The sequence below is a fragment of the Neopsephotus bourkii genome, unplaced genomic scaffold, assembly GCF_033783945.1.
Source record: "Neopsephotus bourkii isolate Nb327-2 ecotype Australia unplaced genomic scaffold, CSIRO-AGI_Nbou_v1 NB_936, whole genome shotgun sequence".
Taxonomy (NCBI): Eukaryota; Metazoa; Chordata; class Aves; order Psittaciformes; family Psittacidae; genus Neopsephotus; species Neopsephotus bourkii.
In genome coordinates this window covers 648,617-675,623 of record NW_026901430.1, presented here as the reverse complement: position 1 = coordinate 675,623, position 27,007 = coordinate 648,617, and the positions used below count along the sequence as shown (strand labels likewise).

The window sequence follows — 27,007 nt, the reverse complement described above, 5'->3', positions numbered from 1 at the left end:
GCATTAATGTCATGCGGGACAGTGTTGAACGCTTTGCACAAGTCCAGGTAGATGACATCAGCTGCTTTGCTTCTGTCCATCAGTTCCGTAGCCTCATCATAGAAGGCCACCAAACTGGTTAGACAGGGCTTCCCCTTAGTGAAGCCATGCTGGCTGTCACCAACCACCTTGTTGTTTTTCATGTGGCTTAGTATGGTTTCCAGGTGAATCTGCTCCAAGATTTTACCAGGCACGGAGGTGAGACTGACTGCTCTGTAGTTCCCTGGGTTTTCCATTTTCCCCTTCTTGAAAATGGTGGGGGTTATATTTCCCTTTTTTCGGTCGTCGGGAGCTTCACCTGACTGCTATGATTTTTCAAATATGATGGACAGCGGCTTAGCAGCTTCATTCACCAGCTCTTTCATGACCTGCGGATGGATTTCATCAGGTCCCATGGACCTGTGCATGTTTAGGTTCTTAAGCTGATCTCGAACCTGATCCTCTCCTACAGGGGGTGCTTGGTGAAATAAATATAGAAGAAACTGGTGTTGCCCCCAAACACTAAAATGCTGGGCAGTTATTTTCATGTAGGAATTGCCATAAATTGGTACAACTGAGAGCAAAATTCATTGCTGATGTATTTTGGTGCATGTCTCTTGAGCTAATTTTGGTATTTTGCTAAGCAAGTATTTTAGAGACTTCTGGGAAGAACACAGCCTTATTTCAAAGCTATTCTGGGTTCGTTGCCCTTTATTTTATTTTCTAAGATATTTTACCCTATTTGTTTAAGCATCAGTGGTATTTCCCAGTAGTTTTACTCATGCAGATATAAAACAGGAAGTGTTTTCTAAAAGCAGAGCCCTTTTGTCCTGTAAATATGCATCACCGTAACATACCTACAGCTGGATTCATTCCCTGAGTGAGGCAAGAGAAGGATTTAAGTGGAATCCCTAGTAGAAACTAGGGGATCTAGCTTTGAGCAGGGATGAGAGTAAATGACCTCAGGTAGCTTATCCCTAAAATTGATTGTTTGAGAGCAACATATGTTGCATTTCATTGGCAAGGGATCAGCAATTATTGGAGCTGTTTTTAACCCTTGCCTCCCTTACAGAGATAATGCTAGTGTCTAGGCTGAGCAGCTACTGATCCTTTTGTTAGTTACTCCTTTATTTTACAGCTAATATCCTTCTCATTATATAGGTGAATTTTAAATTTCTGCAACCCTGAAAATGAATCATTCTTCAGTGGGCTTGTGTGAATGGAGTCAGCAGAGTGCCAGCAAACCCCTCAGGCTGTGGTCATACTTGCCTAAGGGAACATGTTTTATGATTTCCTAATGGGAAGGAGCAATAAAAAGGAGTGCTTGCTGAGAAGCACCCAACAACATGTAGTTATGGAAACCCTGCCTGATAGCATAGCATTCCAAAAACTCACTGCTCATAGAGCACTTCCAGGACTAGGGTAAGACGGTGAGACTCTGCTGATTCCTCACAATATGCCAGTGGCCACAGCCATAGAATTAATTTGTAATGTACTGAGAATTTATCGGCTTAGGTGCAGTCCTGTGGCCTATATCACATTTGTAGACAAAGCAGTGTTGTCTGGTGGGACTGTTGATAAGATAGTGTTTTTGATTGATGTAGTGTACTGGTCTTTTGGGGCTTTTTGTGTTTTTCATTACTTTAGGCTCTTTGAAGAGAAGCAAAAGCACTCTGAAGCTTGAATAACTACGGCAAGGTAGTCATACAGGCTTTATGCTGAGTGTGTATCATGGAAAACTGTTCTGAGGGTTATTGTCCGGGCTTCTCAATTTTGTCTTACTTTGCTTTCTTGTATTCTCTCACAGTGGTTAATTTTCAGAATTTGAGAGGGCATTAATGGAAAAAGAGTGGAACAAAAAGTACTAGAAGCCAACCTAAAAATTCTGAAATAACTTTTGAGAGATGCATTTGAAATGATCTAAATTTAATGTCATTTGCTGTCAAGGATGGCAGGCATTTTCTAACTCTAGTGTGGTATGAGCAGCAAAACTTAAGTGTGATACTGTGTTCTCATGTAAAAATGGTGGGATTTTCATAAAAAGCAGACATAATGGAATTAGTCTCTTGTAAGAGCTGTTTTCTGCAACTGGAAAACAGTATAACAGTAAATGGCCAACTAAGAGGTAGTTCAGTTACTGCTTGTACTTGTTGAAGGCTGGGAACTACTCTTACATTTCAAATTGGCTAGTGATTTACCATACTACATGGCTATTGCTTCCAAGGGGGTCATCTCAAAATCCTTCATCCTCATTTTGTGTTTATAATGGCTTTTAATGGATCAAAATACCATCACCTCACAAAGAGGTTCCTCTTGGAGCACTTTTTGCTTTACTCATTTGTGCTTATTTTCTCAAGAGTTCATTAGTTCTTATTTTGGTATCATTCCTATTCACTAAGAAAGAACTTAGAAGTGAGTGTACATTTCAAAACCTTAGTTTCACTATGCTGTATACATTTTTTTGAACACAACAGGTCTGCTTGTGGGAACATTAGATGCGGTGTTGGATTCTACATCGAAAGTTGCCCCGTTTCGCATTTTGCATCAGACACCTGACTCCCAAGTTTACTGGTCCATTGCATGTGGTATGTACTCTGATCTGTTTTTAGGTTAATTCTTTCACATTATTCATTCTCATGACCTCTAAGTGGTTTAAAATCATTTGCAAACCTGAGATGGAGTGTGTGGTTCCAGGTTTTCAGAATATATCTGTATCTATTACAACTTCCTGTTGCCTACTTGCTGCAGGTGCTAAAGCCTTGGTACTCTCTTAGGATAACAGTAATATAATCTTTTCGTCTATAAGCTGCATGTCTAACTCGGCACAGTTTAGAATGATAGGGTAAGTTAACTCTTGAGAATGCTAAATGTGCTGTAGGTAGGAATAACAGCAGCTACTTATCCTAATTTTTTTCTTTTTTTTCTACTCTATCTTTGCTTTTTAAAGATAGCCAGGTTCCCAGTCATGGTCAGAACTGGATTATTCCTCATATCTGTTGCTCTTGTAGTGTAAGAAAGTTCTTTCTTTTCCTCATGTTGTGTTATTAGTCAGTATGAAATACGAAAGAAAGTTGACCTTGGGAGCAGAGTATGTGATTTTTTCCAAGAGCATGCCTTTGCTGCCATGCATGGGTTTATTTTGTTGTCTTTTGGTTTTGTTTTTAGTCTTAAGTTTTTCAGCTCTTCCTGAAAATGAAATCTGAATTCCTTTATAGAGGCTGCCTAACTACTCGGTATCCAAAGAGACCTCCATTCCAGAAGTTGAAAGAATGCTTTCATTCTTTACATGCATCATTGATTTTACTTCTGGGGCATAGTCTTGTCTTTATATTGAAATAATATAATAATAATATTATATATAATAATAAAATAATGTCATATGGTCTAATGCTGAAAAGTCACTGTTGTGGAATTAATCTAGTTCTAAGGCTTTTTGAAAACACTATCAACAAAGAATCATAGAATGGTTTGGGTTGGAAGGGACCTTAAATATCATTTAGTTCCAACCCCACTGCCATGAGCATCTATAATTACAGTGAAAAAGAGCCATATATTTTAGTTAATTTTTCCATGTTTTGATTTTTTGAATCAGTAGTGTTTTTTAAAGAAACAAGACTCCATCTAGACTTCTCCAGGCTCCAGGCCTTCTGTTTAGTTGCCTCTGGCAAAATATGAGCTTTGCAGGAAATCCACCCTTCTGCAAACGCTTACATGCATGAGTAATTCCACTAGTAAGTGTTGTGCTGTTGTTACACTGGATTTATGCTGTTAGCACTTTATTATGAATCTTCATTGCTTCACCCTAAATGAAAAATTGTGCCTCTTGCTGCCTTTTTTATCCAGTTAGCTACTTTCCAAATGCAAATTTGTTCTTCTAGGTGTTTAGTTAATAATTTACACATCTCATGCAGTCATGCTAATCTGTTCCTGCTCACGTTCTGCAAGGACTTCTCTGAAGGACAGTAGTCAACGAGAGAACAGTTTAGCAGTGATTTCATGTAATTCAGTACATGTCACTTTAAAAGGGCAGCCTTATAAAGTTGATAGAATTTGAGCAATTTGGGAATTGGTAGTAAATAAAACTTTGGAACTGCTTCTGAGAAAGTCAGAACTGGTGATGACAGGCTGTCAAAAAGGTACTTTGATAAGTATGTTGGAAGTACACTCTGGGGAATTCTAATGGTCAGGCCTTGGGAAAATACAAAATGTTATCTTCACCTTAGGACTGAATTGATATCGGTTCTGTGCTGCGTAAGGATACTTTACAACAAAAGGCTAGATACTGTAGTTGTACTCTGTGTTCAGAACCAGATTGGTCCTCCTATGAAGAAATTGAAAAGGCTACATTTTGTTCTTACTATTAGATATTAACGATCTGAGGCAGTGCTCCCAAATCATTTAAATATTTATTAAAATGTTTAATCTTTACTGTGTCACTTCCGTGCCTCAAATTTTACTGTGACTCAATAATGGGTCTACATGTTGAGTCTGAGAAAAACAATTAGTTTGCAATTTAATTGCTATGTTAATTACTCTTCACATAATTTTTTAAAGTGTTGTTGCAAATCCACTCTGTGTAGTGCAGTATAACGATTTAACTATATTTAGAACAATTTCTGTTCATTCCCAAGGCAACTTTAACTAATTCTGTGGAGTCCATTGAAAGTTGTTTAATTACTCTGTCAAAGTAAATTAAGAAAGAAGAAATTATTAAAGGTGTGCTCTTCCTTAGGGGTATTGATAGTGTGTGATTAAACTGACTGATTTTATTTGTGAGCATTCCTGTGGAGGATGAAGCTGTCAATTAATTTATATTCTAGAATCCCTTTATTCAAGCCTATGCAAATTCTGTCCCTCTCTTTCCCTCTTGCTGTCTCCAATCTGATGGGGAGCCACCTGTCTTTAGGGATTGTCTTAGTCCCTGATTGATTTTGCTGGACTTCTACTGTTGTTTCACTAGTAGCATCTCTGCCTTTTACCTGCTACCACTTGCATAATTTGTAATTGAGTATGTGAAAAGAGAAAGGTGAATTATCGTAAGAATTTTCAAGTTGGCCAAGCACAGTTCTCTAATTGTAGTAGTAGCTGGTGGGTAAGAGTGTTCATTTGTGTTTAAAGTAAATGAGTAGTCTTAATGTATTTCTGGAAAGTTCAGGTGAGAGAAGTTTTTCCTTGCTATATAGTTGCAGTGAAACATAAATTAAAATCAGTGTAAAGTAGGTAAAGTGACACAGTTTTCTTTTCTCTGAGGTGTTTGAAAATGCAGGATGTATATTTTTAGAACACTGAATTTTATCTTGGTTTGATGTTTTCTACATTCCTTATGGTTGTTGTTAACAGGTGTTTTAAGTTATTCCTCCTCTTGCACAATGGGATGCTTGGAATTACAGCATAAGCAGAACTTTTATAGTAGGTAGGATGACATTGCTTCCTGAATGGTAGTTGCCTAAGCTTTGGTTGGAAATATATTTAAAGCATGACTTGATAGGGAATGAGATAAAACCGTAACTTATACTGAGCACAAGTAAGCACCAATTGCTTGTTTGTTGTATGGAGCATAGATGTTTGTTTTATGTATCCAAAGAGAAATCTTTGCTGCCTTCAAGGCTATGGTGGTGTGGGCTTTACATCCTTACACATGTTGGAAGGGATAGGTCTAAGTCCTGGAGTTCTGCTCTGGAAGCTGTTTGTGGGCCAGCGATCAAAGCTGAGGATATTAAAGGCCCAGATTTAATTTTCTTCTTTGTCTCATGAGTTTGATCCCACCTTCTAGATGATTAGACTGGGACTGTCCAGCAATGCTTTGCCATTCGTGCTGAGGAGGTACTGCTGAGCCCGACATTCCAATCATTCCAGGTCAGGCTTCATTGCTGAGCCCGACAATGTTGATAAAGCCGAGATGCTTCTGGAGGTATAGGCTAGAAATATAACTGAATAAAGGTCTTGAAGATAAAAACATAGCAATGCACATTTTCAGTGTATACCAAGTATGTTTTTAGTGAACACAAGAGTTGGACAACATGTATCTAAATTACTCTGCGAATCAGGAATTTGGTAAGTATTCCCTTGATTATTATTTTCAGTGAAATAATTAAAGTCTGTTCTAATTTTAAGTAATACTAACATTCTTTTTCATCAGGATCTAGCAGAGAAGAAATAACGGAACACTGGGACTGGTTAGAACAGAATGTTATGAAGACTTTATCAGTATTTGATTCAAATGAAGATATTACGAGCTTTGTCCAGGGAAAGATAAGAGTAAGTAATAGGCACATGATATAATGGGGAAAGGCCAGCTATTTATTTTTCCTCTAAATATGTATGAGTAATGTGTCCTTTTTACAATATCAAAGGACAGCATCATAATGCTAAATAGTTGTGATTGAGTAATATGTAGGTGTTAACTTCAACACATTTCATTGTTCCTGTTCATCTGCCCCACAGTTAAGGTTGTTTGGAATAAAATCGTCTTGATAAATGACACACAAGATGCCTTTAAACAGTGGTCTTAATCTGTTGCTAAATTATTTCATAATAATTTTAATAGTGCCTGGAAAGCATATGGTATGTTTTTGTGAAGGTGCAACATTTCACTTTATATATGCTAAATATTTAGCCACGAATTTATTTAGCTTATGAATCTATTTCAGAACAAGAGACCAGGGAGTGTGTATCTTGCCTAAGCTGTGTAGGAAATTTGGTGGATGAGTCTTAAATAGCACATTTGATTTGTGGCCTGTGTTCTGGTCCTCAGACTATTCTTCTTGTTCTAAAACTTACTATTCTGTTAGGAGAATGATACCCTGTGTGTGTGAAGGTGCATGTATGGTACCCACCTGAGTGAGTACATATATAAAGTAATTGGTTCTTCTGTTTTAGGGTTTGATTGCTGAAGAGGGAAAAGGTTCTTTTGTAAAAGAAGAAGATCCTGAGAAGTTTCGTGAAGGTCTTATGAAGTTTGAAAGGTGTTTTGGGTTACCGGAGCAGGAGAAGTTGGTGACCTATTACTCATGCAGTTACTGGAAGGGCAGAGTGCCCTGTCAGGGATGGCTTTATCTTAGTACCAACTTCCTTAGCTTTTACTCTTTTTTGCTGGGAGCAGAAGGTAAGCAGGCCTTGATGCTAAGCCTAGTCCCTTCACATTTTACTGTTTATCTTTCAGATTTGGAAGAGTTCTTCCTATGTTTATATGAAGCAGATGTCAACACAGAGTAGCAAAAACTGCAAACATCAAATACTTATGGAAAGGAATACATTGTGTAACTTACTACACAAAGTCCATTAGTTTTCTGCCTGTTTAAAAGCTTCAGAGAGAAGGCAGAGAGAGAGAAGTTGACTGTAACAAAAAGTTGTCTATCATCTTTAGTTCACATTACGTATTAGCTCAGTCTCTTGAGGATTACTGTTGTTTCTTCACACACAGACTTAATTCACATGGGTGCACTGGTGATAATTGCACATATCTTTTTCTGTTTGAAATGCCTCTGATAGTGTGAGCTATAACTTTATTTATGTGAAAACTACAAAGCATAAAGAAAGTAGGATCCTTTCTAAGCTATTTTCATTTGTGCTGGGAAAAGTCCTAGCTAATGGGCATGGTTCCTCTAAATGCCAGTACCTGATCAACGTACTTTAAAAAGCCCTACTGGTAAACTGTTGAAGTGGGGTGGCTTCTATGATGGTGTTTGCTTGCAATTTGCAGTTTCAGATAAGAACAAAGGAAGAGTCATGTAAGCTTTGTATTTTCATACATGGTACGTCTTTAATGTTTTCCTTTTTATGAAATTCTTTCTAATGGAATTATTTTATTGTGGAGAGTGTTCTTTTGCTTGTTGGTTTGTAGTCCTTTCCAAGTGTGTTATCATTTAATTAAATTGCTTAATTATATTTTATTAGTGCTGTCGACTACAATTTTTCTTAATACAAAGGTAGCAGCTAATGAGAAGTTACTTACATCTGCTTGCATTTGTATTTTCAGTGAAACTTATTATCTCCTGGGATGAAATATCAAAACTTGAGAAGACTTCCAATGTCATTCTGACAGAGAGCATTCATGTGTGCTCCCGTGGGGAAGATCATTATTTTTCCATGTTTTTACACATTAGTGAAACATTCCTTCTCATGGAGCAGCTGGCAAACTATGCTGTAAGGAGACTGTTTGACAAGGAGACATTTGAAAATGACCTAGTCCTTCATGACCCCCTGAAGATCACCAAGAGGTAATACATTACATAAGAGTTTACTGCTCTGGGCCCAGTACTTTTTTAGGCAAAGGGGAAGAGAATCCTTGTTTCAAGGAGATAATGTAAATGTCAGCAAAACTAGCATTCTCTTAAACAAATGTCTCATTAAAATTTGGAATCAAAGCAATATGAAGCCTTGTAATTTATTGTTGCTCTGCAGTAACAATATGAAGGCAGGCAGTGATCAGACCTTGAGAGTTGGTCTTCAGCTACAGGATTTATAGTAGTTTTAGCCAAAATTGTGTTAGGTTTAAATGGACTATCTGATGGGTAGGAAGCACAGCAGATTAGCATGTATGTTTGTTTTTCTGCACTACCTTTAGGTCCTGATTCAGCAAATGCTTTATTGTGTAAGAACGTACAAATCTGTTTCTGTTTTTATATATATATACATGGGTGTGTTTAGATAGGTGTGGTCCTGCCCTTTGTTGCCTTTTAAAGCAAAACACTGAACCCTCCAGATGGACCCCACAGTTTATGGGAGAGCATGATGTTTTACTATCTTTTCACAAGGAGTTTTTAACTTTTGTATTTGTAAAGACATTTTAAACTTACTTATTTTTTCTTTTCTCTCTCCTGCCCTGTTTTTTGTTTTGCTTTTAATCTTAGAGGCCTAGAGAGCCGTGCCCACAGTGAGCAGTTTAGTGCATTCTTCAGGCTACCCAAAGAAGAGACTTTGAAGGAAGTTCATGAGTGCTTCTTATGGGTTCCTTTCAGTCACTACAGCACCCATGGGAAAATGTGCATTTCAGAAAACTACATCTGCTTTGCTAGCCAGGATGGCAGCCTGTGCAGTGTAATCATTCCACTAAGAGAGGTAATGCAGAGTCCGAGCCAGTTATAACAGTAGTTTTGCACTTGTGTAGTTTAATGCCAGTTTAACAGATTTTTATTAGAATCTGCTTACTTTACATTATATTATGTATTTTCCCCTTCCTTGGGTACTACATGTAGAAATCCCATTTGTAGTTTTACAGAATTGCTTTGTTCCCTGTATTCTCTTTCCATTTTCTATTTATTCTGATTTCTGTATCTGGGTACAGAATCCAAGTATTTTAATACCTTGTTTGTTTGTTGTTGTTTTTTTTTTAATGAAAAAACTTATGCTTAATTCTTCAAATCGAGTTAATGAGAGGAACTCAAGATAAAAAGTAAGAAGTTGGAAAGGGTGAAGGGTCTTGAAGATTAGTAATGCTTCTGCCATGTTTCTTTCTTATCTCAGTAGCACAGTTCTTTATGCAGCAGTTCAGTGCTGTCTGCTCAAAAGTCTGTAGGAAATTCAATGGACAGTCATCAGTGAACAAGTATCAATGTCATTACAGTTGATAGTGTCAACAGACTGAATAAGGACCATATTGTAAAGGACACATGTTGTAAAGCATTCCTGTTTATAGAATCATAGAATAGTTAGGGTTGGAAAGGACCTCAAGATCATCAAGCTCCAACCCCCCTGCCATGGGCAGGGACACCTCGCTCTAAACCATATCACCCAAGGCCTCATCCAACCTGGCCTTGAATACTGCCAGGGATGAAGCATTCACAACCTCCCTGGACAACCTATTCCAGTGCCTCAGCACCCTAACAGGAAAGAATTTTCTCCTTATATCCAATCTAAACTTCCCCTGTTTAAATTTTAACCCATTACCCTTTGTCCTATCACTACAATTATGTAGAGTATTATAGCTATACTGTGGAATAACTTTTGGGAAGAAAAAAAACAACACACTTTTTCATCTGTTTCTTGAATTTATGGGATCTGGGACATTGCCACTTTCCAGTTTTCCAGTCTTAAAAGCTTTTCATCAGTCCCCAGATGTATTTTAGAATGCTCTAAATATTAGCCAGATTCTGTAGTTGCTCTACATACTCTGTGTACATATTGCCTGACACAGGGGGGTGAGCTGAGCTAATTTCGACAATACATATGGCGTTCCCCCCCCAAGGTAAAGCAATTTATTTTATTGTCTATAAATAGGCCTGCAAACAACAGAGACTTCCATGACCTGTGAAAAACAGTAAGAGCCTGTGTTAAAGGAGCTGACTCTAAATTTATTCTTGTGGGTTGTCAGGCCTTCGCTATTTGTTCTACAGTACTGCAGAGTTAGTTTATTTCAGTGGTATTTTGTTTTTAACCTATAATATTGAAACAGTATCGGCAGTGGCAGTCAGGCTAGCTGTTCATGATAGTCTCACTTGTATTATTAAAGTCTATTAGCTGTTCTAATCTGTAACTGTACCATCATGGCAATTAAAATCAACTCCAGCTATCATGTATTATGACAGCTGTCTTTGAAAGGGAATTCTCAATAGAAAGTCATTCTTGTCAAACTTTTTTTTTTTTATTACTTGCAAAAGCCATGTTTTGTCAGATTTTGGATGGGAGGAACAAAAAATAACAGCTTCTTCAGGTAGGAGACAAGATTTGCAAATAAGATTAGCTGGGAAAACCTCAAAAATTTTTGGTACTCTCAGAAATACCTATCATAATACTTAGTACCTTGTGGTAAACCAGCTCCAGACCACTGAACTTTAGTGTTACTAATTCTACCTTTGTGGTGCTTCATATTACTGTTTCACATACACATGTATTTTTAACAGGTTTTCTCTTTTAGAAGTAAGCTGGTAAAATTTCTTGCCTAATTTATGTATCCTTGCTTCTGTAGGTCACAGGGGTGGATAAGGCAGATCCAGCCAACAGAGGAGTCAGCATTAGTACCAAAGGAAAAACAGCTTTTCGTTTCACAGAGGTTAGAGATTTTGAGCAGCTTGTGGGAAAGCTCAGAATGAAATGCAATGCAGCTTCAAGTCCACAACACATCATAAATACAGAGGTAACTGCTCTGCTAATTCTGATTTCTTAGGAATAAGGTTTTGTAGTCTTATTAAGAGTTTATGTATTGTCAGCGTTTCGCTGTGTAATGGGATACATTTATATTTAAGCCTGAATCTAGACACAGGATGGGTAACCATGTCTGCTGAACTTCCAGATTTCAAGTTGTCTAAGCCTTTTATTTTTTACCTTTAAAAAAATCACATTCCCATTTCTTGCCTTTAGACCTTTCACACTAAAACAGAAGTCCACCAGTCTGATGTAAAATTATGTGTGGCTGTGTTGGTTTTGCCAGCTTACTGTTTGACTTAGAAAGTTGATGGAATGATCGTAAGGTTGTTTCTATATGTGAAGAAATCTGTGTGTATAATTTCATGCATGAGAAATAAGAAAGCAATGACAAAATATCCCTAACAGGCATTACTTATTATAGTTGCTGTATCTCTTCCCTGGAAAAAAAATGTTAAAATATCATCTGGAGTAGCCTCTAAAGTGGCCGTTGTAAGAGGCAAAGCATGCAAAGTGCACCGTGCAATTGCAGAGTCCTGAAAGCCCATCCCTGCAGGGCCGGGATTGCCATTTTTCATTTATGTTTGGAAATCTGCATGTAGTACCTGTAACATAACATAATAAACACTGCTGGTGTAGAAACAAAACAGTTTCTGGTGTCAGTGCTGCTGCTTGAAGATTATTTAACTACCACTAATTTTTTTTTTCTGTCAAGGTTGCGCCCAGTTCTGCCTCCGAAAGCCCCAAGGATTTTGATGTGGGACCATCAAAGATGAGTCAGAAAGATAACAGCAAAACTGTCAGTACGGAAGCGCTAATGACTGTCTACCATCCTCAGGATGCTGAGAATCTAGACTCTAAAATGGTAAAGAGACAAAATGGCCAACAGTTTTTGGAATCTAATTGGAAGGGACTGATGGATATTAAAAATTGTATTCCAGCAAGGGTGCTGATTTCCTCTGGAGATTTGCCAATCTTTAATCTGTGTTTGAGATGTATTTGGAGTCCACAGGGTGCTTCTTCATGGCTCCATTCAGTTTTCTGCTCATCTTGTTTAATAATGATATGCGTTATTTTCATGGAGCTAATTCTTCCTGCTCTTCCATCCCTCAGGGAGGAACTGTCTGTTTGTTTTAAGGTAGTGAACATGTTTCATATCTATCTAAACTGTCAAGATAGAAAGTCACTACAGACTCTTTGGGAGCAAGGGGAATTGACTTAATTTCTTCCCTGCTGCATTCTTTTGCACTTCTGTCTAACAAAGTTATGCTCTGGAGAGTGTTTCTTTGTTTTTTTGCAGTAGGACAACTTTATTTTTGCTTCTTCATAGTGTGTGCAAGAAGACAGGTTTTAAAGTTAAGTGTTTCAGCAGAACTGGGTAAATGAAGGTAATTGAATTTTTACTATTAGCAATATCAGAAAATAAACACCCTTTGGGCAGGAAAAAAGGAATCCAGATTTTTAAGTTCTGCTATTATAGCATGTAGAACAAAAGTGGACAAAATCTACTTTTCCTTTCAGCACTTCTAGCTGCTATAACAATGCTAAATCTTACTGCTGCATGCACAGAAAATGCAGTGGCAATTTTCACCCTGTCTCAGCCCTGGAGCCTCGTGTGAGTTGAAGCACCTGATCATCAGTTGCTTTGCTTCAGAGAAATTGAGTTGCATTTTAGGTGCATAATCAATAGTTTATTAGTAAGCTTATACTTCACAAAGGATCTGTTTCACTGCTTCTGCTGTCTTTGCCTCTTTCTACTCTGCAGGTAAAATGTCTGTAACTTCAATTTTGAGTTTTTGCCAGTTTTCATTTTGTGAAGCAGGTTTTACTTATATGGCTGGTCCTGCTGAAGTTCAGATGCACAAACTTAGCTTCTATGCTGTCAAAAATTGCTAGTTCGTAAAATGATTCTATCTGGTTGATAAATATTTGATTACAGGTAAAACCTATATGGGTGTAAGTGTTCTCAGCTATTAGTTTTCCTCCTTAATCCAACTAGACTTCATTCTCCTTCACATTTTCTTGATTTTTGATTCTCTTCTGGTGCTATTTGGAGCTCATGTAAATTGAGGAAAGACTGACAAACTGGGATAATAATGACACTGATATCATACTGTCCTGGGTTCAGCTATAACAGATATTTTTTCTTATTCTTGGTAGCTGGTGCAGTTCTGTGTTTTCAGCTTCAGTCTGAGGACAGCACTGACAGCACACCGATGTTTTTAGTTGTTGCTAAGTAACACTCCGATCAAGGACTTTTCAGTCTCATGCTCTGCCAGTGAGGAGGGGCGTGGGGAGCCGGGAGAAAGCAGAGACAGGACACCTGACCCAAGCTAGCCAAAGGGGTATTCCATACCACAGCATGTCGTGCCCAGCATATAAACTGGGGGGAGTTACCTGGAAGACCCATATCGCTGCTCAGGTGGGGCTGGGTATCAGCCGCTGGGTGGTAAGCGGTTGTGTTGTGCATCTCTTCTGGTTATTGTTTTCTTTTCCCCTTTTAGTTTCATATTCTCTCCCCTTGTTATTTCCCTTATCATTATTGTTATTGGTGGTAGCAGTAGTGGGTTTGTGTTATACCTTAGTTACTGGACTGTTTTTATCTCAACCTGTGGGATTTACATTCCTTGGATTCTCCTCCCCATCCTTTTGGGAGCGGGGAGAGGGAAGAAGGAGGGGGAGTGAGCGAGCGGCTGCGTGATTCTGAGTTACTGGCTGGGCTTAAACCATGACACATATCATCCCTCTGTGTGCTTTCTAGCATTTGTAGCCATTCTGATTCAAGTCTGTCGACTAACATAATGCAATGAAGCATGATGAATCAAAAAAAAGATGCAACCTGTTTTGCCTGTAGAGCTTCTGTGGAATATTCCTTCACCTATACCAGAGTTAGTACATTTTTCATTGATGTTAGCAAAGAACATAGACATGTTGAAAATGAAATAAATTAATTTATCAGAGTAATTAAGCAGGTGCTGTGACAGTGAGTTGACTTTTCAGATAATTGCTTGGTTTTATTGCATCATCACGGCCAGATACTTTTTCTTATAGAACTGTAGAATCACAGAATGGTTAGGGTTGGAAAGGACCTTAAGATCATCTAGTTCCAACAGAGAAACCTGCCATCCACACATAAGCAACCTGAACCTTCTCTTCACCCTCTTTTCCTGGTTGTCTTTTATACATGCTTTAATTCAATTTCATATTTTTTCTTCTGTTGATTTATCCTTTACCAAGAAATGTTATGCTGTTTATCACAAAGCAGCAACAAAAAATGGGATATTTTAAAATTGGCCCAAATTACAACAAGCAGATTTGTTTATATGTATGTATCATATGAACTTATGTGGATATATATATTTGCATGGAGATAGCTGGAAAAGTCTTGCAAGAGGAAGTTTTAATGTATTTCTGATTTTCTGCTGTAATGATATCAAATACTCAATTTTCTTATCCATTACACTGGCAATGCATTTTTGGAATGCCTCAAGAAAACTATGAAGGCAGAATTCGTCTGCACAGTTGCATCCTGCACTGGTTAGCTGTCTTACTGCTGTATCACTGTTCATTCACTCCCTTTAAATTCCTAGTACTTGGTGCTCCTTTGATAATTATGTCATTTTGTGGTGCCCAAGCTACAAATGGTTCAATCTAGAGGTAACAAATAGGGCTGTTTACCTGTTGATTTCAAAAAGAAAACAAAGTTTAGCAGAATAGTGAACAAAAAACATTCCACATAGGTGGTGGTGACTTCATTTAAAATGAAAATCTAGCTTACATATGGCTATTGCTGTTTATCTTTTGAAATCATTCTCAATTGGGAAATAATGAAAAGTTGAATTTAGGAGTGGCTGAAAAAGGTGAAAGGGAGTGATTGTTTGCTGTCTTAAGACAGCAACAAGGGGGCTTCAGGTGAAATTAGAAGTCAGCAGGTTTGTCTGGGTTGAGAAAGCAATTTGCAGGGAAAAATCTGCTTCATGTTGTTGAATTCAGAGACACTGCCTCAGGAGGTGCCTGTGCCTCTGTTTTCCAGAGAACATAGGAGGATTTTGCAGATGTTTCCTTGACCTTACTGTCCTGTGGCACTTGCTGTTAGTTTTTGTCAGATGGGATACTGGATTAGATTTACCCTTCATCTGACCTGGTATAGACATTCGAATTAAATTAGAATTTATAAAATAAGATTATTAATAAATATACTTTAAGGAATGCTAAAAACCTTAAAGAACACTAGGTCATGTAGCAGATTGCATTGTATGCCAAGCATATAATATGCACAGGTTAGAATTTGCTCTGTTTTGTATCAGCATTCATTTCACATATCAGTATGGATGCCAGTGCTGTCATTTCTATTTTATATGAATATAACTGAGAGCAAAATTTGATTCTGTTCCCTGAAACCTGGGGAGAATCTTCTAGTACTTAATGCTTGTTGTTTTCTGCTTTCCGTAGCTGAAAGAAAAAATGAAAGAACAGTCCTGGAACATCCTCTTTGTCGAACGGGGACATGGTGTCAGTATGTTTCGAACTAAGAAGACTCGAGACCTTGTTGTGAGGGGGATCCCAGAGGCATTAAGAGGAGAACTCTGGCTACTCTTCTCAGGTATTGCTTAGCAAGTATAATTGATTCATTTTGTGGACTCTACTATGAGGATGTCCTACTTACTGACTGAATGCAGTCTGACAAGAAGTGCTCTTCTGTCTGACAAAAAAAAATTCTCTTTCTTCTGGCAATTTATTAAAATCTTTTTGAAGACAGATGTTTAAAATGATGAAGAGGATAATTTTGTCTATTATTTTGGTTTGCACTGATTCATATTAAACTTGCATCGGCTGCTTTTGTGACAAGCTCAACAGAAAAATAAGAGTACATGCTGTTTCAGGGGATAGTTCATTTCAGCAAAGCACCTTTACTTGCTAACAAGATAAGCATTTTTGTGGGACTGTGTTTCAGTTGTTTTAAGTTTTCTTAAAGTGGTACCATTTAATTAAACACCCCCCTCACATTTTCTTGGCAGTTTAGTCCCAGTTAACAGCAGGTCTTTGCTATGTGGTTTTGCTTGCTTTAAAGAGTGAGAAGCAGAGGAACTGTGGACTGTCTTATACATGTGAGATCTCTTGGCCAAGCTCTGAGTGTGCTTTTGTGGCTTTCTTCTGTAGAACACACCTGTGTCAGAGCACTTAACTTGAGGAAATGGAGGCCCAGGGAATTAAGACACTGTTTTACAACACCTCTGTGCTCTTTCTGTTCCCATTCACTGAAACATTTTAGAGAAGCAGTAGCCATTAACTTGATCAGGATCATACAGGAAGCCTGTGTCAGATTCAGAGAACAAGCTGCAGATTTTGAGGAGCCACTCAGGACCTTATCTGCTAGCTGTACTCACTGTGCTCCCCTGGGCAGAGCTTGCTGCTGTTCCAGAGGATCTCTTTATCGTAAGAAGTGCATTTTGTACTCTTCATTCAGCATACTGTATGATAGTTCCTTTTGAGGGTATGTGAACATAGGTTTATTTTTACTAGTGTTCCTTGAGCATTTATGTAGGCATCTATGCTTCTCTTACCAGACCAATTATCTCTTGTCTCAGAAGGTGTTGACATAAAAATTATGGAATCGGTTAGGTAAATATCAGTCCTTTGCCTAGTTTTTCTAATCTGTTCCCAGCTCTACAAATGGAAAGGTATTGTGTTTGCCAGAAAACGTGGGCAAAATTGTAGGTGAAAGGAAGCTCCCCCTTCCCCAGCAGAACAAAAAAGTAAGTCAAAATAAACTTTATAATGGAAAGTGATTTAGATTTCTTTCAAACTTTACTGTATTTTGCTTTTCTGATTCATTTCAGAGTAATCCCATTAATTTCAGTAGAATTACTCTGATACATTACTGCAGTAACATCTGGAGAGGTACTTCAGTGGTCACCAAAATTTTTCATCCAAATTACAGACAATCATGTAGATACTTTCCTGTTCTCCTCTAATACTGTGTGATACAATGTATTGGCAGGTGCTGTAAATGATATGGCGTCCAACCCTGGATATTACACTGAGTTGGTGGAAAAGTCCTTAGGAACATGCACTTTAGCTACTGATGAAATTGAACGAGATTTACGTCGCTCCTTACCTGAGCATCCTGCTTTTCAAAGTGACACAGGGATTTCTGCTCTCAGGAGAGTTCTTACAGCTTATGCGTACAGGAATCCCCAGATTGGATATTGTCAGGTACAGCAGTTTTGAGACTCTTAGTGCTGGTTGTCTAAAATATTAGCTCATGCTGGTGGTATAGTATCACCTCATAAAGTCAGGCACATAAATACGTAATGGTTTCTTGCTCAGTGCTTCACTTCCTTTGCTTTATTTCATCCCACTACATAAGTTTTTACATTGTACTTGAATTTGTTGATAAATTCTGTCATGTCCATTTAATCTATGCCTTTGCAGTCTTACTAGACATGTGGCAATTAAAAGTATTTTTATGTAGTTTAAATACTATGTTGTGTATTTAATAATATAGAGGTAAAATACTGGATATGGTGACAGGTTATACTAGCACTCTGAAAACATGCTGTAAAGTGCTTTCAAAAATACAGATTTTAACAAATGACAGCAGTTGTGTTTTCACCAGCTTTCCTCATAAATGCTTCTTTTCATGCTTAAATATTACAGGCAATGAATATTTTGACATCAGTACTTCTGCTGTATGCGAAAGAGGAAGAAGCATTCTGGCTTTTGGTTGCCGTGTGTGAAAGGATGCTACCTGATTATTTCAATCGTCGAATCATTGGTAACATCCATCTCTTTTTATCTACCTAGAATTGAGTGTAAATGATAATTCATTAAGAACAAATGTAAGGAATTAGCTGAAGGCTGAACAGTGGAGAGAAACTGTTGAATTTGGTTCAGTATTGTGAAGTAGAAAATGCAGATTACAGAGTTTGTCCCGAGTCCTCCTTAAGCAGGAGTAGGTATAGTTTTCAGATTACTTCATTACTTTAAGTGTAACTACTCAGAAAGTAGTCAGACTATTATACTGGTTTGTTGAAATTAAAACTGCAAATCATCCTAGTTATTTGAAACTTAGCTTAAATAAAGGAAAAGGTTACTCCAGCTCGAGATTTAGTCTTTGATCCCATACTCAGTACTTGTAGGTGTACGTACTATAAGAAAATTGGATGTGAAGTTTCTCTCTAATTGCAGAGACGGTGTATTGGCTGTCAGGAAAATTATTGTAAACAGCCACGTACCCACAGAAGTGCTAACACACTTTACAGCGTGTAGCAAGGCTCTGGACCCATGCATAGAGTGCATAACTTCCACACAGGGGTGAAGCCAGTGGTTCCATGCAGCGAGGCCTGTCTTTGCTTTTACAGTGAAGTTGGATTAGGACAGGGCTTTATTTCAGGCTGGTGCTCTGAGAAAACTGTGTTTCTCTGTTTTAAGATTTGGGTGGTGGTTTTGTTATCCTTTCCCTGCAGGTGCCTTGGTAGATCAGGCAGTGTTTGAGGAGCTCATCAGGGTTCATCTGCCTCAGTTGACAGACCACATGACGGACATGACTTTTTTCTCCTCGGTCTCTCTCTCCTGGTTCCTTACCCTTTTTATCAGTGTGCTGCCTATTGAAAGTGCAGTCAATGTGGTGGACTGTTTCTTCTATGATGGAATAAAAGCAGTCTTGCAGCTGGGACTTGCAGTGCTGGAATACAACATGGAGAAGCTGCTGATGTGTAAGGATGATGCAGAAGCAGTCACTGTTCTCAACAGGTATCAGTGTACTTACTATTCCTATGTGCTGTGTAGCAGCTGCTGTAAGTGCAAATAGATGAGTCATGACATCTGACCAGGATTTCCAAAGGCTTCAGTGGAGTTACGTATTTATCTCGGGCTAAAATTCTGGAAGGGTTGACTGGAAGGTATTCCTGGATCCTCTGAATCCCATCCTCCATTAAAGTTCTTATAAAACTATTGCCATTTTGTGTATTTTAAAGGAAAAGTAATGTGATTTTTGCCTGGAATTTGTATCATTTATGTAAGGTGGCTTTCCTTATGGATGAAGTAATAAGCACACTAAGACTGTTCCAAACAGTTCAGACATCAACTTACCTAGAACATATTCTACAGCTCAGTTCTTGTAGTTCAGGCTACTGTCTTCTCTGTTGCTAATGGCTTAAAATAGAAATAAGACAAAAAAAACGTGATGAGGACAATCATGACCAAATGTTTGTTTTGTGTTAGAATTTGAAGAATACATTAAAATACGCCACATAAAGTGCATTTTAAACTGACATATTGCAAGAAAACTTGCATGGTTGTTGCTTCACTACCTACCCACATTCTGTGTAATTGTGTATCATGAAGTATTAAAACAGCAAAATGACTGTGCTATAGAAGTCACCAAGTTGTGACTGTTAAGAACTGATAATAAGAATTTCCTTTTAGTGAGACTTTTAAATGCTGTATGTTTGAATAGGGTAGGAGCTACAGAATTTATGAGGAAATGAATTCTTATAAGAGGCCATGCCGCCTGGTATTTATTGTAAAACCTAGCTGTATTCATTTAAATAATTAGCACTTAAAAAAGCTAACAGTAAGAGCCTATTCACACAGTTCAAATATATTAACATTTAAAATCTTAAAGTGTAGTGAAATGTTAATTTTCACTTGAACTAAACAAGCTGCTGTTTCCACTTGACACCCAAGATTTTGATGATTATTATGAACTCCTTTTGATCTCCTGCTTTCACCATTGTGTCTGGCTGTCACACTTCTGTTGCACAGTTAACCCAGCCGGCAGCATGATGGTATATTTAAAAGATGATTACAGTAGTTTGCCTCTCCTCAAGAAAAAGGAATCTATCAGTCTGAAGATACGTGTTCCTTGATGTTGGCAAAGGAATTGGCCAGCTTGCCCAATGGATGTGTTAAGGCTGGTTATGTAGGAATAATGAATAGATCAGGTATGACTTGGATTATACATCTGAGGAGATTGAGATTGCCTTGGTCACGGTTCAGGACAAGCCCCTTTTTCTTTCTCCCAGTTATACAGTACAAGCTTGCTAGGTGGTTTAGAGGACTGCTCAGTGGAAGGGACCTTGGCAAGTCTTTGGTGTGTCTTCCTGCTCACAAGAGGATTACTGCTATCACTGGGTCACATCAGCCATGTTATTGTCTGGCTGGGTCTTAAAAACTCCCAAGGCTAGAAGCTGTACAATCTTCTCTGGCTAGGCAGTTCCCATGTTTGTTACCATTACAGCATATTTGTGCTACTCATGCTGATATTCTTTGATATTTCTCATTCTCTGCACACTTCTTCAGTAGCTGCTGATGTTGCTGGTTTGTTGTGAAAAATGGATTCCTGCTGATTACTTGTGTGTTTGCTTTGTGCAGATTCTTTGACAGTGTCACTAACAAAGACAGTCCTTTGCCTCCATCTGTGCAGCAGGGCTCCAACCTCAGCGATACAAAGAGTGACCATCCAAAAGTGGACATTACTGATTTGATCCGAGAGTCAAATGAAGTACGTGTTCTTGTGGGTATGTTTTTGTATCCCATGCAGTGTTTACGTAGCATGGGCTGCTTAAAGATAGTGCAGCTGCCTTGTACAATGAGAGCAGAAAATCTGTCTAGATTGGTAGAAATTTGGCTCCATGTTTTGCTGAGCCTCCCTGAAAACCTTGTAGTTTGTGAGATAGGTTTGGTTTTGGGTTGTTTTGGGGTTTTTGACTGCCTGGAATGTGCTTGGGAGGCTGTCCTAAGTGGAGTTCCCTAGGTTGATCACAGGTCTGCCATCCCTCATTCACTTTTACTGTCAACTAAATGACAAGGTACAGCAGAGACAGCCCTTGCATTTAGTAATTTGAGTCTGATTACTGCACACTGCAGATAGTGGTAACATTGACATAACTCACGCATGAAACTCTGTATTTGAGTAGTTTATTGTATGGGTTAAGTGGCTGTCTAGAGATATATTTGTGCGGAAGACCTGTTACAATCTTTTAGCACTTTGAGTCTGCAAGTTTGATTTCTGCAGTGTCTAGCTTTGCAGCTGTGCATGGGGAAGGAAATAGCTCTAGCTTCTCCTTTTGTCCTCAGATTTTCATGAGGCATTTCCTTCCTTGTCGTGATTTGTATCAGGGTATTAATCCATTTTTAGATAGGTTTTTGCTCAGCCCACCTGAACTGACATAGAAAAGATTAAGTAACTCTAATGTGTATACCTTAGGGACTGTCCCTTTTGATTTTTACTGAGAAGAGGGCTTTGCCTTTAGTGGGGTGGACAAAGACAAGAATCAGAAATTCAAGTGTCTTGGAGTGTCTTTATAGCATTGGAATAGTCGTATAGAAAGTCTGTGCTTTCTGCTGTCAGTATGGTTTCACAAGAATGTATATTGAAGAAGGATGTTTTAAAAATACTTTAAGATTCTTGAAAGAAGAGTTGCAAAGTATTGCAAGTCTTTCTTGTCATAGTGAGAATGAATACTTGCAGAATAACGAACAGAGATGGTAAATAAAGAAGTGCTCGTATATTGCACCTGAAGTTTAAGCTGAAGCTTTCACAGAAGTGGAATCATTACTGAAAGACAGAACAAAAGAAACTCACTTTCTTCTTCCCCTGCCTTTGCAGGCAGGTGACTGGACCAAAGCAATAGCCTCTGATTTGATACGGCTTTTGAACTTTGATTTGGGCAGATCCTTGAACCTGAATCTCCCACTTCCAAGTTGACAGACCTGTTCTGGGCCCATATCCCCATTTCTATCTCAGAGCCCCTTTTTTTGGATGCAAATTTTGATCTTCAGTTAAAACTGAATTTCTTCAGTGCTAATGTCACAACCCTTTGTTTGAGAACTGCTGATACAAAGTGAGAGTCAATTTCCTGCTTCCCATTTTGAACAGACAGATAATTTCAACACAATTCTGTTTTGGGAAAAAGTTTTACTTCATATCGCTGTGGAAATAAACACATTTCGAAATGGGAGGATTGCTGCAATGGAGAGTTGTCATTCTCCAGATAGGTCTAGTTACAAATTGTGAATAAGTGAACAGAAATGTTCTTTGTGATAATTTTGCTTTGCCTGGGTATTCATAAGATAAATGAGGTTAAGTGAGTTTTAAAATGATGTTCAGTTTCATGCCTTTATGACTCAGGCACAATGCAAGATGTATTCTTTGGTAATCTAATCAGATATGGAGAAGTCATGTTTAACTGGTGAATGGAACAACATGTAACATTTTATCACATCACACTAGTTGGCAGATTATACATCTTGTTTATATTCTTACTGAGGCCATTGCGCAGTATCAGTGCCCAGAAGCCAGACCAGTGAACGAGTTATGACTCAGAGATGCGATTTCTCTCTGTTTCCTCTTTGTTCCAAGTCAGAAGTATGCTGGTAGTGGTCTTCACAGGAACATAGAGATATAGTTATGGAAGGTCATCCGGTCCACAGGTCATCCAGTTCAGCTCCCTGTCCAGCATACACCCAGATCATCCTCGATAAATGTTCAATCTGAAAACTCCTCAACAAAAGAGCATCTGCAAAAGCTTCAGCTCATTATAGGGTTTCTCTGCACCCTAATTTTCTTTAAACAAAATACATTTATTCCACTCCAATGTTCAGACACTTTCTCTGTCCTTCAGAAATGCCAGGGGTAGCTAGAAACGGTTCACACGTTACTTCAGCTAGTATCTAAAGTTCACTAGAGTGAACTTTAAGGCCTGACAACATACATGTCTTAGAATCTACTACCCTGCAGCAGTAGTCACCATTCAATAGCAGAGTTGGATGTAGAACCAACGTGGTAAAATCCCTTCTTTTGTCTTCCCACACAGTGAACTACTCCAGTTTCTTTCTCCATGTCTCTTTGAAACACTTGTCCTTTTAAAAGTTACACTGTATGGAGAATGTTGGTCCTCTAGTTTTTGTTTGGAGTTTCTGGAATCTTCCTTTGTGTCATACCTGTATTGAACTTAGATGCAAGAAAGATAAAAATACCTGCTTATATGTGTCTTAACAACAGCAGTTCATGGAGCGATGCTTTTCTTCTTAGAGATATGGAGATATTCGATATGAAGATGTTGAGAGCATGCGTTGCAGGAACAGGCTTTATGTAATCCAGGCGTTAGAAGCTACAACCAAGCAGAATGTGGTAAGTGACTTGAAAGAGCTAAACCCTTCCCTTTGATAAAATTTGTTCACTTTTGGAAAATTAGAAGAGCTGCATTTACTAGGGCAAAGTATATAATTTTCTATACTGAAATCCCTCATGTCTGCAGGGCATCTGTTAACTGAGGTTTGGCCTGTGGTGTTTTCAGTCTCTGAATCATAGCATGACTTTCTGGTCTCATTACAAGTAACACCATCACAGACAATTTCTAAAGGCTGGTATATCTCTGACACTTTGCATTGACTGGAATAGGCTGACCTGAATTTTTTGTCTGCTCTTGTGAAATCGTTAATGCGTTTCTCTTAGAGCCTTAGGACACTGCGAAATGTCCACACTGCTACAGTAAAATGATTGATCACCTGAATCTGAGAATCAGTCACTGAAGAAGTTATCATGCTGCATTCAGAAAGGGTTACTTTTTATCTGTGGTGTGTGTGGGTGGCTGGTAATGCTTGCATTCTGTGGTAGCTCTTCAGCTGCCAATATCACCCTTTTAAGTTTATACTCCTTAATGAAGGTGGAGGTTGCAAGGTGGTTCCTTTCAGTGGCTCATTTCCAAAATCAGATGATAATACTCGTCTATTTAATGAGCAGTGCTTGTTTCTCTAGTAACTCAGTATGACTGATATTAAATGCTGTTAGTTGTGCTAACATAACTTGTATTTCATTTTACAAAACACACTGTGAAGACGGAACCCGGCCTTGTAGCTAAAACTTTGTTTTAAAAAGCTATTAACAATTTTTTTTTATTATTATCTAAAAAGTGACAATTCAGCTTCACTGTTGAGAGCTGAACAGTGATTTGCCCGTTTTAAAGAAAGTTATATATTCTATCATTATAAATAATTGAGTTTTATCTCCTGGGTTTTATAGCATAGGCTCCATGTCTGCAAGTAACGTGACTGCTTTAAGCTCCCTTTTTTTGGGAGAATTTCTTTCACTGTATAATCTTCAGATTGTTTTTAAAAAGAAGTTTTATTCTTACTCCTAATTGTAACGTGCCAAAACCTGGAATATTCAAGTGTCTTTTGATGTAAGGTTAAGTCTCTCATAACTTTATTCTACAGGCTTATTCTGGAAAGGCAAGACTCATTAATTAATTTTCTCTTAATTTTGTTTCAGCTACGTGTTGTGTCCCAGGATGTAAAATTCAGTCCTAGTGATCTTGAAGAGCTTTATGAATTATTCAAGGTAATATGCTGTTTTCTTCACTTACCAAACATCAATCTTAATGGTGGACTGTGTTGTGGGTGTGAAATAGTTTTAACAAACTGAGATAAAAGCTATATTCAGCATATGTTTTACATGCCAGCTTTAAATCAAATTACATAGTTAACTTCCCACATCTCTTACCCAGAGAGAGTTGTTGTTTCACAAAATCAAACATTTTATCTTTCCTTTGCAGAGGGAGCACTTTCTTTCGTGTTACTGGAATGTAAATAGTCCTGTCTTGCAACATCATGATGCCAGTCTACCATATCTGGAGCAGTATCGGATTGATTGCCAACAATTCAGGGTTCTCTGTCATCTCTTGAGCCCCTGGTCACACTGTGCAAACAGAGACTCACTTGCATTGTGGACATTCAGACTGATGGATGAGAGCTCTGATGGCCTTATAAACTTCAAACAGTTTGCCTGTGTTCTTGGTATGCGAGCAACACATATATGTAGCACATTCACAAGGGAACTCCATCCTGGGAGTAGTCCTAGGGTGTATCACCTTCCGTACACTATATAGAGCTTAAGGAAACTAGCCTCTGAATTGAGGGTCAGTCTGATTTTTATCATGTGATAGTAAAAGCAAACATCACTAAATGGCAAACAAACTGCTCAGAAGTGTATTGATAAGCTTGCAAGTGGGAGCTACACTATTGAGGTAAATGATGAGGGCTTTATGTTATGGAACTGTGCTTTCTGTGTCTGTGTTTTACCATGGGACCCTTACTATTCTATGATTCTGTGACTAGCTAACACAAGGCTTTACACGCTAGTATCTTTCCTGAGATGTTAATCTCCTGGAGAATATCTCTTATTTGAGATTAAATTTAAATATGGTTTGCCACCAAATATCAGACAGTTAGGAAATGGCATGATCTCATTGCCCAGCCTGTTTGGTAGATGATAAATGCTTCCTCATACTAAGCCACTTGTACACAGATCGTGCAGGATGACCAGTGGCTTGTATCTCTGGGGAACTGAAAGTTTTCTTGACTTACCACTCTGTTCCTTTCATCTTGTTTCCAAATTTGTATTGTTCAGGAAACAAAAATTTAGGAGAAAGTAACAAGAAGACATTAGTGCTATATTGTTTTTTGGTGCTGTGGTTTAATTTTAGTAAGTCATAGATATTATTAGTGTTCTTTCCTCAGTGTAGGCAAACCCCAGGCTCAGATGCAGGTGAGACTGCCTTCCTTTGAGCTTAATCTCTAATTATAGTCCATGTGAGGTAGGACACATATCCAGTTCCAGCTACCCTTGGTTGTATTTATTTAGGTTAAGAGAATGTTTTAAAATTTGGTTCATTTGAACAGCCTGTCTTCCTTCTTTCCTCAAACAGATATTATGTATAACAGAAGCTTCACTGACAAACTCAAGCTTCTTTTTAAGTTGCATATCCCCCCAGGTAAGTGAGAGGTGCTGGTATTTGGGGAGGGCTGTTCCTTGCTTTTATCATCTTTGCATGGCTTTTTTCCCTTAGCTTTACTTTTCTTCCTTTTGTCAGCAGTCCTGACTACAGTACAGTCTAATAGTTGTAATACAGATGTGTATTTCTTCCAGAATCATGTATTCTTTGAGAAGGACTTAATCTGCTCCAACACCATTTCTCTTCATAGCGACCGTAGTCTTCATAGTCTGTACAAAGCTTTTGTGTTTTATCACTGCTTTGGTAATGCTTTGAAGCCCCAAGTCCACTTTATTCATCTATTTGTTGCAGCTTTTACTGAAGTAGAGTCCCTGAGCCCTTCCAAAGGTGGTGCTCTTTCAAAAGAAGAACTGATCCACTTCAGCCAACTCAGTGGTAAGCTCCAGAATGTGAGGCTTTGCCTGCAGAATATTGGAAGGGACCTATTAATCATCTCATGGTGAAAATGGGGAGCTCTCTTCTGAAAACTAGAAATTCCAGTAGATTGTGCCACTGCTAACCAGAACCCCTGTGAAGATCTTCTGTAGGTAGTTAAATTTTCATAAAGTAGCACAGAATTTGTGGATAGCTGGTCTGATGATTGAATTCAAAGGCCACAGCTGCTGGAAATAGGAAACAGGGGGGTATATCTGTTCAGCATTTTTCAGCATAGCATGCAACTGTTGCAGTGGTTTTTAGAAGTGAAGCCCATTTCACTTTCACAGTCAGGGCAAGTATTGATGTATTTGCTACCTCAAGAAATAAAATACCTAAATTATAATTATTTTGAGGCATGTAGCAAGCATTTCAAAATCCATTGCTTACATTTTAAACCGAGTAAACTGAAAGAAGTTTTATGGTGTCTAGGTTTCTGGAATTGATAAAATACTCTGGAAAGTTTGCAGTTTTTCTTCTTTGGATGACAGATCCTTCTTGGTTTGTAAAAACTATCCGAAAATACCTTCTCTATAATATATGGGTACTGTTCTTATCACTGCTCAGGACAAGGGCCGTAAACATCATGAAGATATTTACTTGATATAACTGATGGCAGGTTTTTTGTGATCTCCAGCCTCACGGTGGCTTCTGTTCCTATAGAAGTTATACAAATTTTACCATGTGTTTTT

At 38.2% G+C, this 27,007-nt stretch overlaps 1 protein-coding gene across 5 annotated transcripts in view; it reads left to right on the top strand.

Moving 5' to 3' along the window:
- The window catches only part of TBC1D8B (TBC1 domain family member 8B), a 33,868-nt gene that overhangs the window by 5,353 nt on the left and 1,508 nt on the right, over nucleotides 1–27,007 (top strand). For 3 of the 5 annotated variants that reach the window (XM_061357979.1, XM_061357978.1, XM_061357982.1), the window contains exons 2-18: nucleotides 2,493–2,603; nucleotides 6,158–6,276; nucleotides 6,898–7,123; nucleotides 7,997–8,237; nucleotides 8,871–9,078; nucleotides 10,925–11,092; nucleotides 11,816–11,965; nucleotides 15,553–15,703; nucleotides 17,102–17,316; nucleotides 17,761–17,878; nucleotides 18,570–18,855; nucleotides 20,479–20,608; nucleotides 23,141–23,239; nucleotides 24,380–24,448; nucleotides 24,663–24,903; nucleotides 25,815–25,880; nucleotides 26,193–26,276. In XM_061357979.1, coding sequence (XP_061213963.1) covers nucleotides 2,493–2,603; nucleotides 6,158–6,276; nucleotides 6,898–7,123; nucleotides 7,997–8,237; nucleotides 8,871–9,078; nucleotides 10,925–11,092; nucleotides 11,816–11,965; nucleotides 15,553–15,703; nucleotides 17,102–17,316; nucleotides 17,761–17,878; nucleotides 18,570–18,855; nucleotides 20,479–20,608; nucleotides 23,141–23,239; nucleotides 24,380–24,448; nucleotides 24,663–24,903; nucleotides 25,815–25,880; nucleotides 26,193–26,276 — 2,682 coding nt within the window. Of the gene's footprint in view, nucleotides 1–1,179; nucleotides 1,449–2,492; nucleotides 2,604–6,157; nucleotides 6,277–6,897; nucleotides 7,124–7,996; nucleotides 8,238–8,870; nucleotides 9,079–10,924; nucleotides 11,093–11,815; nucleotides 11,966–15,552; nucleotides 15,704–17,101; nucleotides 17,317–17,760; nucleotides 17,879–18,569; nucleotides 18,856–20,478; nucleotides 20,609–23,140; nucleotides 23,240–24,379; nucleotides 24,449–24,662; nucleotides 24,904–25,814; nucleotides 25,881–26,192; nucleotides 26,277–27,007 lie in introns of those variants that run through there. The other 2 variants (XM_061357980.1, XR_009726226.1) reach the window with 2 other exon arrangements.